Below are 12,485 nucleotides of genomic sequence, written 5' to 3' on the forward strand. Positions count from 1 at the left end.
TGAAGCTTTAACAATAATCTCTGGCTCTCTCTTTCTTTTACACCCACCTGCAGGCACCTGGATCGGGCAGTCCCAGGGGGCATCACAGCCACTGAGGGAAGGACTGGGTCCCTGTGCAGCGTATGCAGACAGGCAAGCTCCAGGGGAAAAAAAAAAAAGATCAGGCTTGCCCCTTTTTTTTTTTCCCCCTTTGGTGGAGCCTGCCTTCCTGGGCTGCTGCCAGGCTGCCTGCACAGCCCCTGAGCTGCATGGAGCCCGGTACTTCGCTCTGCAGCTGTAGGGCAGCAAACTAAAACACCTCAGAGGTGTTTTAGTTTGCTGTGCCCCAAAGTCATTTAGGGCACATTATACCACCAAACAGTGGTGACGCATAGGGGGAGCACAGGGGTGCCCCCCCTGCAAGTGCTGGGCAGAGAGTGGGAGCGTAGATGAAGCACTGTGGCCACTTCCAGGAGAACTGTGGCCACTTCCTGGTCAGTGTGCTCGGCTGCGGCCCCCCCCACCAGTTGGTGACTGGTCCCTGGGGAGACATGTGTTCCCACTGACTAAGGTGGCACCAGTCGCCCATGCCGCCAAATGTGCTACAGTGGTTGGAATTAATTGCACAATATACCGCCGATTCGTGCAAACACCAACACCATTAAAGTGGTGCAAGAGCATTTAACCCACTTTAAAGTGTTGTGTACACATGCCCCTCGTTTTGTCTACACATGCACTTTGGAAATATATGGGAGCCCTGAATGACTGGTTTTAATTCCTTCCCCATGGGATGATATGCCATCTGTCAAAGACCCAAAATGGGCGAGTCTGGAAGTGCAACATGCATTACTTTCTTGGAGATGGGAGGTGAGTCTGCATCTGCTATGTCTTAAGGAACTGTTACTGCTGAGAAGGAGAAGGGACCTCCTGCCTCTCATGGAATAGGAAAGTTCACTTCACTTCTGGAAGAAGTCCTGTTCACTCCAATAAATTATCATTTATAAGGCTTTTGTCTTTGAAAGTAGTGGCCAATAATCTCTTCTGCATCTTCCACTTCCACAGAGTGGAGAACCTCAGAGGTGAGAGGAGAGTCACATTTGCCATTTTCTACTTTAGGGATAGTAACTTTTTTTGGCTTTTCCCAATGGCTGCGCAGAATGCTGGACCCACCAAAGCATATTGCCATGTTTCAAGCCTCACCTGCTTCATGCCTGTAGCAGCGTTCTCTCTAAGCTGCGCAGCATGCACAGCTGTGCAGGTGTGCTCATGCTGTGCTGGCAGGCACGTCTGCGCAGCCGCGCACACCACACAGTTTGAGGGAATGCTGGCCTGTAGAGATTTTGGTGTATCCAAGACTGACTTGAGGAATGTTTAGCCTGGGGCCAGCATTATTCATGTTAAAGGAATCAATAGCAAACTTTATCTGTCTTTTCAGTGTTTTTTTAGGCTTATATTGAAATGCATTTGTTTTCTGCTCAAGTCCTCTCAGTATGTGAAATCAACACCCAAAAGGTCAGCAACCTACATCCCATGGGCTAGATACATCGTGCGAAGAGATTGGATCCGGCATATGGTAGCATGGGATCAGTGGCATTTGGTGGTGGGGGCACCTTCTCTGCCATGCTTCATGCATTTCTCTACCATGTACCACCCACCCCCTCTACAGTGACAAGTGGCCATCTCAGCCTTCTCTACCCTGTGCTGAGGGGTGCTCTCTTGCTCCATTACTGCAGCCTCCACTTACTCTTGCTGCTTCCCATAGCTGCTGGTGATGGAAATTGGTAGCAAAGCTAAGTGGAGGCTTCCGCTGGGGGGTGTGAGAGCAAGAAACCAGCCCTTGGCATAGACCAGAGATGGCTTTGTAGGGCAGTGCTTTTCAGCTGGTGTGCCATGAGAACTGAATGCAAATGACCTGAATCTGATTCAGATCTGCTCCTTGTTCTACATCAAGAAAGGATCCAAATCGGATTCAGTTCATTCAGACTCAGCTCCTTCAAATTTGCTCCTTGTCACCTGTCAAGGCCTGGGAAGAATCTGAACACACTAAATCTGATTCAGATCATTTGTGGGCCCTGGGCACAGACTGAACCTGAAGGAACTGAATCGGGACTCGGGCTGCGCAGGGTGGCACCCCCATGCAGGGGCAGGGAGGGGCAGGGAGGTGCAGTGCTGCAGTGTGGCTCTGCCCGTGTGAATACATGGGGAGGCAGGCTTGGCACGACTGGGAATCACCTCAGGAGGGGGAAGGAGCAGCTGCCAGGCCCAGCCCTGCCAAGATGCTGAGTGCTGAGGAGCCACGGTACACACAGATCAGGCTGAGGCTGCCCCTAGAGTTGGGGCAGGCTTGGAGCAAGAGGGGAGGCCTTGCAAGCCCCATACAACACCAAGCACTTCCCCCCAGGTCCTTACAGAGGCACCATGTTAGGTTCTGTAAGGCTGGAGGCACTGGGTACCTCCCAGTGGCACTGGGTGTTGGTTGCAGCCAGGCTGGGGGTAGGTTTTGGACTGGGTTGTGCCAATGCTCCTGCTGGCACCAGCCCTGCAGCATCCTGGCTAAAGGGTCTTGCCTATCTGCTTAGGGTCAGACCGACACTGCACTGGGAGCAGGAAGGAATTTTACCCCCTGCTTAGATTGGTGCAGAGTGAGCTGCCTTCTGCAGTGGTGCACAGCCTCTGCCTGGGATCTCTCAAGCATCTATTCACCACCTTTGCAGTGGCAGGACACTGGCTGGCCTAGGCCCCCCCCCCTTTATGTGCCAGGGGTGATGTCTACTGCTGTGTGAGGGGTGATGGCATAGTTTCTGGACATGGGGTTTGTCTGGGATAGTTTGCACAGGGCTTGGGCTAGGTCCCTGCCAGCCCCCCGGCTCTAGGATGCTATGATTCTATGCCAGGCCACTCGTCTCCTGGGCAGGTAACACAGGGGTGTCTTCATTGGGAGGAAAGTGTGGCACCAGCAATATAAAATGCTGCATTTAAAATATGAAATGCTGACAAAGAAAGATATTTGATGCATCACATGAGAAATAAACCCCAAGCCTTCAAGACCTGTAGACTAACTAGCCAGGATTTATCTGGTAATAAAATGAACATTTTATGAAAGGCTGTTTTGGTTCGTACCATATGAGGAAGTTGGTCGTGCTGCTTTGTAGGTAAACATACCGAAAGGAGGTACGTGTACTGAAGCAAACATTTTTATTAGAGAATATGGAGACCTCATTTTGGTTTACAGTGTGGCAAGTTACTACATGCAAGAAATGATTTAGTCTCTGGATCTTCTGGTGTCTTCTGGAACCATGCAGTTCAAACTATGCTGTGCCAGGAGGAAAGGAGAGAATGAGTGAGTGATGCAGATACAGCACAACACAACTAAGTCATCTACACATCCAAACTTTCATAGGTGTCTCATGGGTAAACATCTTAATGAAATCTGGGTAGCCATATAGTTTGGAAAGGGAAAACTTTTAGCCAAAAGGAGCTGCTGCTAGGGGAGATATTTGTGGAATCAACCCGAAACCTTATGCACCTCAGTGATGATCAAGTAGGTGTCTTGTCCTACTAAATGGAAATTTTAAAGAGCAGGGTGTGTGGGCATGAGCGCTTACCACTAGGTGGCAGTCCTACTTTGGAGGAAGCAAGGCAGCCTCTTAATAACCCTGTTCATGTGTAGACCAGATTTTCCTGGAGTTGGTGCCATGTTTTCAGGGGCTCAAACCCCACAATTTGGCCTGGAATTCCCAAAGAGCTAATTCCTCATTAGACATATAAAGATTTCCAAAAGTGTTCAGCTCCCGGCAACTCCCATGATGAATGTTTCAGGCCAGCTTGGCTCTTTGGAAAATCCATCTTTTTTGTTGCCTAAAGGGGACCTGAGGTCTTTTGAAAACGTGGACCTCCATTTCTTTCGACCAGTGATTCCAAATGAGGATGCTGCAGCACCCTGAGGTGCCTTTCAAAATCTTTTCAAAAAGCATTGAGAAGCACTGCTTTAGACAGTAATATGGTGGTGACCAAATCATAGATCATGAGCTATGTGCGACTCCCAGGCAAAGGCGAAGCGTAGGGGGTGCATGCCGGTGCACGTGCACCTCCTGAGCATGGCAGTGCACCCCCTACAAAAAGGCGCCGTCGACACTGTTGGCAGTGCCTGCGGATGGTCTGCGGGTGGTCCATGATCGCCCCTGGCTGCTGCTGACAGTGCCTGCAGGTGGTCGCCATCCCATGGTCGGCACTTGCCACCCCCATCCCCCCCATCACTGACAGTGCTGGTGGTGTCTGTGGGAGTTGCCTGCTCACCACCACCGGGCTCCCGCCACCGCGCTCCCACCACCACTGGCACAGCTGTGCCCCTCCAACCTCCAGGGGCACATGCTGTTCATGTTCCCAGGCAGTTTAAATGCAGCTCCTCAAGAAAGAATACTAGTGAAATAAAAGTAAAATCTTTTTCTCTGTGTTCATTCATTTTCTAATTTCAGTTTTCGGCTCATTCTTTATGCTAAGAAGGCATCTAACAACACATGGTTGCTGAAAGTGGGACATTGCATGCTGGTTGTCCATTCTGAGGTCAGTGCATTTCTAAAGTTGTGCATCTTGCGGCGCTTGGCTACATCAGGATTTCCATTTGTGGCTAGAAAGGTTAGGTAGTTTGGCTGCCCCTGCAATAATATGTTCTCTTGATGTGTTAACTGAGGATGGTAAGAACAATTATTCAGAATGGATGGGGTTGGAAAGAATACAAGGAGGGTGGGGATCTTTGACATATGCTGTTCAGAAGGATGTGCTACAGGAAAATCCCTCTGTGTGCCTGGTAGGGGAATGATATGCTTCTATGTACATGTTCAGTTATACTTAGTGTAGGCAAGGGGCTGTAGAAAGCAGATGGTGGGGGTGTTAGGGTGCATGGTTGACAGTCTAGAGGTTGTAAGTTCAAGGCCATAGCAGATGGCCTCATGGTATGGGCCCTGTCAGATTCCACTGAATCTGTAAATATTGCTTAAATACTTTGTCACACAAGGCCATGAAAAAGGAAAGGACTGGATTTCATCATGACCTCTTAGTCTTTAGATGAGCAAATCACCTGCCCAACCAGAGGCAGGTTGGGGTCTAACATTTACTAGAGTTGTAAGAATACTTTAGGTACATATAACATGTTGCCTACATTTATGGGAAACTTGTTCTGCACATTCACTCACTCTTGCCTACCTTGATGAGGTCCTTGTTCTATGCACAGGAAACACTTTCTTAGCTGAGGAGTTAAAATGATAATCAGAACCACCAAACCTCCGATACCAGCTGCCACCACCCCAATGATTGTTCCAATGGATTCTTCTATACCAAATAATCCTGGAGGGGTAAAGGCAGAGAGATGTAAGACATGCTGAAGAGGTATATGCAATGTAGAGCAGTACAGAAGGGACCGTTGGGATGCTACTGTTTACAATAGCCTCCTGCAGAAGAAGCTGCCTCCTGGGATATGATTATATAGCTTTCTTGATGGGCAGGACACTGTAGGTCTCTATGGGGAGGAAAATATATTATGCTGCAGATCACATTGATTTGTTTCAGTACAGGGCAAGAGGCTGCAATACAGTACAGGGACAGTGTATTGACCTGTGGTTCATGCTGATTTATTTCTGTGCAAGGGGTGACAGTGAATCATGATGCTGACTGCGTTTACAGGAATCATCCCTGTATTTTTCACTCATGTCACGTAAACAAAAAAGAAATACCTGGCAATATTTTTAAACCAACTTTGTGACTTTGACTTTGACTCTCAAAAGGAGAGTAAAGATCTGCATGCATCTGGGGACTTGCAGACATCTGCTACAGGATGTAATGATTCTACTTTTTTAGAGATCATTGCTTCTTGGAATCCCAGTGTTATAATTCACTGGAACTGAGTGAAGCAATTTGGGCATGTAAGGAGCCTTGGCTAGAGAAGGGTGGTAGGATGGTGCCACACAAAAAAAATCACTGTATCTTGGGAATGTGGGAGGTAAATAGGAGAGTAGGGCAGAGGGCAAGCAATGCCAGGTCAGATTTAAAATGGCTGCCAATTCACCTGGTGGTCACAATGACTGGCATTTTATTTTTCCACATGGAATACCATTATTTCACCCTGCAATTAATCCAAATCTAAATAAGACACCCTGCCAGATCTATATACAAATAAGATCTAGATCAGGTATTCATCACATCACTATTTGTCCAATCTCCCCAAAACACTTGAACAATGTTGCCACCACTGATAGCTGTGGGACAGAACCTGACAGTCTTACTCAGTTAATCAGTCCTCAGATAGGAAATTTCCCTTAAGTGTAATGGGATTTTACTGAGTTAAGAAAAAAATCCTTTCTGAATTTTGTCCTAATTCAGTAAATATCACTGACATGCTCACCTGTTTAAAGTTTACCTTCCTGTGCTGAATATTAATGGGGTTGCTCTCCATTTTTTAAGATAAGTATCTGCTTCAATGAATGCTTTGCTGGATCTGAGCATACAGGCAACAGAAGCCACTCTCCCGCAGGTATGTCACCAGAGTTTAAAGGCCTTTGCCACAGGCCTGACTTACTATTTTTACCATATGTCATGTCAAAGTGAGACAGAAAGAAGGCAAGATTTTGGGAAGAGTAGTCTCAAAGGCCAGTGAGAAGGGCATGAAGTAATTAAATAAAAAGTATTGCTTCCAGCAGCCCCAGGGGTGATAAGAACATAGGATTGAAATGAGTTAAAATCTCAGGCAGGTCTTCAGCAAAGAATGTGTTCACAGTGAGATCTCTTACTTTGTAAGTGAGAAAAGCACCATAGCAAGGGGCATTCAAAACTCAAGTAGGCAAAGGTAAGGGAATATCTTAAACTACAGCTCAGTGGTTTGGTCCACAGCTTGACCAAGGGGTAGACAAGCCAAGCTCATAGGCTCTTTTCATCTCTAATATTATCCAGTTCATTTAGGAGGCCCAGATCTGTGTTAAGAGCATGTGTTTACATTGCACTGGGTGAAACCATTGAGAAGCAAACTCCGACCACTTAATTTCATGTAATATGCATCAGATCCTGAAAATGAGGCAGTTCAGCCACCTTAAAGCAGCCCTGAGTGAATGAGCTACTTTGTTTTGGGTGTACTTATTGGCACTGGTGACATGTAGGGGGTGCACACGAGTGCATGTACACCCTCTGAGATTGGCCATGCACCCTCTGGAAGCGCCAGCCACAAACCCGGCAGGACCCCAGCCATTGGCGATTTGGTGCCCTCCCAGACTAGGGAGGCATCAGTCGCCCATACTTATTGGTGCACATTCAGGGCTGATCTAGGGCAGGTGCATTGCCTGATTTCCAGGCTTTGGGGTGAGTGAGTGGGTGGGGAGTGCTTTTTGTTGACATTAACAGGCTCAGCAGAGAGTTGGTGTAGACAAGCCTTCAGGACCAGATTCCACTCCACATATTGTTTTTAAGTATCTAAATATGATCCTATTCTACGCTGTTCAAGTCTCTGAAAATCTATTGTCAATTCCCTTCAGCTCCAAGTCAAAATGGTTGCCTGCCCCTACCATGTGCAACTGCACAGATCAACCCTGAAGATAGGAGAACAGAACTGGAATAACACAAGAGCATTACCTAGTGCTCTCCTGATCCTGAGTTTTGTGCCAGTCCCTGTCAACACCTTCCCACTGGAAAGCATCACCTGGCAGAAATAAATGCCATGATCACTTGCTGTCACATTGAGGATAGTCAGGGAAGCATCCCCTTGGGTTAAATCCCCACTCATGAAAGCCCTGGAGTAATTAGCCAAGATGGTCACATTGTTCTCCAGCAAGTCCCTGGATCCCTTTTCATCCTCTTTGTACCATTTCACCATCAGCTTGGCCAGGGAAGGACCCCTTGGACTGTGAAACTGGCAATTTAGGACCACGGTCTCTCCCTCTTTGGCTTTTTCTTTGGCTGGAGTCTGAGCCACAAATGGAAGCCATGGCTCAGGGATAGTCACCATTGGAGGCTGCTCTGTAGTGTGTGCTGTAGCAGGAGAGGTGATGGTTGCATCTCCATGAATAACACAAGCAGCTGCATATAAAGAGAGAAACATGAATAGGGTTAAGACTGACAAACAAAAATTAACTATGTAGTGGTTCCCTCCCAATGGCCACAGCAAAGAAGGGCATAGACTGGAGCTTGAAGGTTGCAACTCTTGTCATAATATTGGCCCTTTCTTGGCCCTCAAATTCCTTATATCTGGACTGGCCTTCTTCTGTTCCTTCTTGATTTCTTCCTAAAGGTCTTGAAAGAGGAGGCTCAATAAAGCCTTTTATTCTCTGGTTTTGTGAACCCTGTAGGGTTTGGTTGATGAATTTTCAGACATTTATAGGGGGTTTCCACCTGGAAGTCTCCCATCTACTCCATTCTTCCCTGTTAGGAAGCTCTGGGGCCCCATATTCTTCGCTAATTTATCTTGAAGGGCACAGGGGCCCCTGCAGAGTCAGGAGAAGAGTAGAGTTGGTTGTTTGGCCGGGTAAGCGTCTCAGGTGCACAAATAGTCTTAACTCATACTTACTTACTCAGGTCAAAATTTTAAAACATGAGTGCCTAAGTCCTTATTTAGACTTGATTTTTAAAAGGGCCTGGAAGATTTATCGGACCTGGAAGTCACTTGGCACATTTGAAAATAAGGTCACTCAGGTATCTAAATAGCCTTAAAAGCCTAACTTTAGGCAACCATTTTTTAGAAATCTTGGCCTAGTGTTTCCAGCAGATAAGCTACATTTGTGACCACACAGAAGCTCCATCCCAAGTCTCTATTCAAATGGGTTTGAGGCTGAATGTGGGTATTTCACACTTCTAGGGTTTCCCCTGTCATTTATATTTAGATACATCATCTGCCTACTCACTCTCTCACTGGGGGAACCCTATTTTTATTCATCCCATGTACATCAGACAGGGCAGAGCATTGAGCAGAGGTGCTGAATTAGCAGCAGTGGCCTACTGTTTTAAAAAATATGCAAGTGGAGTGGTCAGTCTGTGGAGAAAGGGTCTGGTGCAGTAGTGATCTTGCCAACTGCATCATGGCTCTTAGCATGGGCTTCATATCCCCTGCTTTCAGGTAGGTTTTCCAGCCTGCAATGCACTCCTGGCTGTTGTGGCTAGACTGTTAGCTATCTCAGTTGAAACCAGCATGGATATTTCTACGCTACATAGCAGTTTATACCTAAATTGCACATTTTTCACCTCCTAATCTAGACTACTGTCATAGGCACTGCCACAGAGTGTGACTACAGGGTGTTGACATACACAAGCTTGTTTGACATGTGAGTTGTGCTGGTCATTGCAGACTAGGCACAGCATTATCATGGACTGCAAAACCTGCCCAAGAAGCAGAGAAAATTAGCTTGCACTCAGCTTTTTGATGTGGCAGATACACTGCTTCTGGTAACACAACTGCAAAATAACTTGGGTATTGCTACCCTACACTGCAGTCACTGCTGTGACTGCAGAATAGATAGACCCAAAGTTATAAAGATAGAAGAAAGAAAAAGGAAGGGTGACAAAATGGCAGCAAGGGATCCTAGAATCATAAGGAAGTCGGGCTGAAGAGGACTGCCACAGGTCATCTAGCCCAACCCCCTGCCTGAGGCAGTTTCTTCCCTATCCAAACCATCCCATACAAATTCATTGTCTAAGCCAGTGTTTCTCAACCTTTTAAGTAGCAAGTACCCCCTAACTTCTGAAAATTTTAATAAGTACCCCAACATTCAATTTTCCAGGAGATTTTATATTTACAGACTAATGTGTGCCATATGTTGGAAGAAGGGCTGTATATATAAGGCCGTAATATGACAGATGTCTGATCTGGTGTGGGCAGGGTTGCCACCTTTTACACCAGGGGTGCACAACTCAAGTATGTACCTGGGCTAGAGGTGATGTTGGCCAAAGCTAGGAGGGCTGATAACCAAATTATTACCGGGGAATTAAATTTTTTAAATTGCACCAAATTTTTTGCCATAGTTTTGAGAGGAAAAGAAGGCGCGAGAGAGAGTGTTGGGGTACCTGCATACCACCTGCCTGCATCTTGCATACCCCCAGGGGTACACGTACCACAGGCTGAGAAACTATGGTCTAAGCCATGGGTGGGCAGAATGACAGATGTGGATGGCAGCCAGACTCCATTTCCCAGCAGCCCCTGCTCACGTGGCTCCCAGTCAGTGTCTACGGAAATCTTGGGGGCGCGGGGCTGTGACCCTGTGCTGTCATGACCCTGTGTTCCTGGGGTCTCCGCGGAGACTGGCCAGGAGCCATGTGGGCAGGGCATACAGCTGGGTGGGGAGTTGGTCCAGGCCTGGGTCTGGGGTTGGGATCTTGCAATGTTGATGGCAGGCCAGGCTGGGGCAGAATCATGATGCGCTCCTGGCCCTGCTCGCCCATCTCGCTCCCAGCTGCAACCCCATCCCAGCTGCCTGGTTGGGTGTCCTGCCTGCACAGGTCCTACCCCAGTGGTGGGTGCAGGATGCCCGGACAGCTGGGCTGTGTCTGGTGGCAACAGCCAGAAGGACCTGCTGCCACAGGGGCTGTGGGGAAATAGTCTGCCACGGGCTTGATCTGGCCCATGACCTGAACTTTGCCCACCCGTAGTCTAACCTCCTAGCAAAAGTACACAGTGAACTCTGACACAACACGAGACATAACACACAGGGAAAGTAGGGGGACCACAGCAGACAATGTCCTGCTGCTACAAAGGTTGTTAAAAATCTGCTCAAGAGCCTGTAGGAAGAGGGTTATGCCCCCTACTACGGAAAAAAGCAAAAATAAAAATTCCAATCCATACCAATCTGACCATGGAGCAAAATTCACTCCTGGCCCCAAATATGGCAGTCAGTCTGACCCTGAGCAGAGGGGCAGGACCCTCTAGCCAGGAACCTCTGGGTTTAAGTCTCAGCAGGAGCATTGGGACATGCCAGTCAAAATCCCCTGCCTTGTCTGCAGCCGACACCCAATGCCTCTGAGGAAGGCTTAACGCTCCCCCCACAATAGCAGGAGGGGCAAAAATTCCCGCCCAGCCCTATGCAGCAACGAGCAAAGCCCAGAAGTATGGGAAATGCCCACGTGAGAAGGAGAAGAGAGACCCCGGAGAATGAACAAAGGAGGGAAAGAAAGAGGAGAGTTCAGCCAGCTGAAAGAGGCATGCAAATAGGGTTTCTGGCCCATATAACCGTAGGTGGCCCATTTACAGGTCATGGTATAATAAAAAGGACATGGCTGGGAATCAGTTTGGTATTTGTCTGACAGGGGGATAATTACTAATTCTGACTGGACAGCCGATTTGCTGTCTCCTTCAACAGCATAAACTTTGGAAACCTGCACTATACAAATAGCTGGCACTATTTTGACAGCTGGCACCTTGAGAAAATGTGAACAAGGTACTTAAAAACACCATCAGACTTTTATCTGTTTATTAACAAGGCTTGTGACAGTATACTGGGCAGTGTTCAAAACCAAGAGAGGGGCAACATTACCCTACTGCTATTCACATAAGCAAGACAGGCTTGTAGTTGAGATTTAAAACCATACTCCCTCCAGTGGTTGCTAATCATATTATCCCACAGCTTTGAGTGAGGGGCAGCTGAGTGCTTCTCATTTCTGAATAAGCTTGGCCTGAGGAAACAAGAGGAATATTTTCCCCCTGCAATACCTCAGGAAAAGAACAGAATGGAATCCTAAGCACCAAAACCAAACCAAATTAAAGCCCTGATGATCCACAATAAGGGGTTGAGAATAAAATGTTAAGTTTATTTTTTTTCTTAAAATAATACCAGTCCCCACAATAATCAACCTTTAAAATCTCATGGAGTACAAAATACTGTACATAAAAGTTCAGTATGCCATTGTCTTGAGTCTTGTCTTGCCATTAGCAGGGACTAAAATGCCATCAGGCTGACTTGGTATTTTACGCGCATGGTCATGTGGCTGCATGCAGTAAGTAGTAAATGAAGACCTAAAGTACAAGACACTGCAGAATCAAAGCTTTTTTTATCCCTTTGCAAGCATTCTCTTTGAATTTCATCAGACACCTGCACAAAATCACTGCTGCATTTTCAATAATCATTATTATTCAGTATTTGGTTCAGGGTGGTGCAGAAGGACTGTGGTCAGTAATCAGTGCCCCTTTGTGGCATGTGAACAAATTAAGGTGAAGTGAAATAAGGTAGGGCTTCACTGTTGCCAGCTGCTCTGCAGTAACTGCCCTTATGCATACTACAAGTGGAAACCTAAAACTTGTAACCCACCATTAATAAAAGAGGACTAAGTTACAGTGGCTTGGCTTCCACTAACTGCAGAGTCAGAGCAGTGGTTCTCAACCTTTTTTTGTACCAAGACTCATTTGTAAACACTGATGGCCAGTCCTGACACAGTAAATAGTTTAAGAAGAAAACACACAAGTATTTTGACCCCAAAATACATACTACACACTACAAGATAAAGCAGCTCAACAGTCTTAGTTTCAAAGACAGAAATCAACATCA

At 46.9% G+C, this 12,485-nt stretch overlaps 1 protein-coding gene across 14 annotated transcripts in view; it reads right to left on the bottom strand.

Annotated features, from left to right (window-relative positions):
* Positions 1-3,157: 3,157 nt before the first annotated feature.
* Positions 3,158-12,485, bottom strand: part of LOC106721978 (natural cytotoxicity triggering receptor 3-like) — a 20,169-nt gene continuing 10,841 nt past the window's right edge. The window contains exons 2-5 of one of the 14 annotated variants that reach the window (XM_025199675.1): positions 7,964-8,037; positions 7,594-7,660; positions 5,172-5,322; positions 3,168-3,287 (exon numbers count right to left, since the gene is read on the bottom strand). In XM_025199675.1, the coding sequence (XP_025055460.1) occupies positions 3,242-3,287; positions 5,172-5,322; positions 7,594-7,660; positions 7,964-8,037 (338 nt within the window). In that variant the 3' untranslated portion in view covers positions 3,168-3,241. Of the gene's footprint in view, positions 3,293-5,167; positions 5,323-7,593; positions 8,038-12,485 lie in introns of those variants that run through there. The other 13 variants (XM_025199672.1, XM_025199666.1, XM_025199663.1 and 10 more) reach the window with 13 other exon arrangements.

Source organism: Alligator sinensis, unplaced genomic scaffold, assembly GCF_000455745.1.
Source record: "Alligator sinensis unplaced genomic scaffold, ASM45574v1 scaffold343_1, whole genome shotgun sequence".
In the NCBI taxonomy this organism is placed as follows: Eukaryota; Metazoa; Chordata; order Crocodylia; family Alligatoridae; genus Alligator; species Alligator sinensis.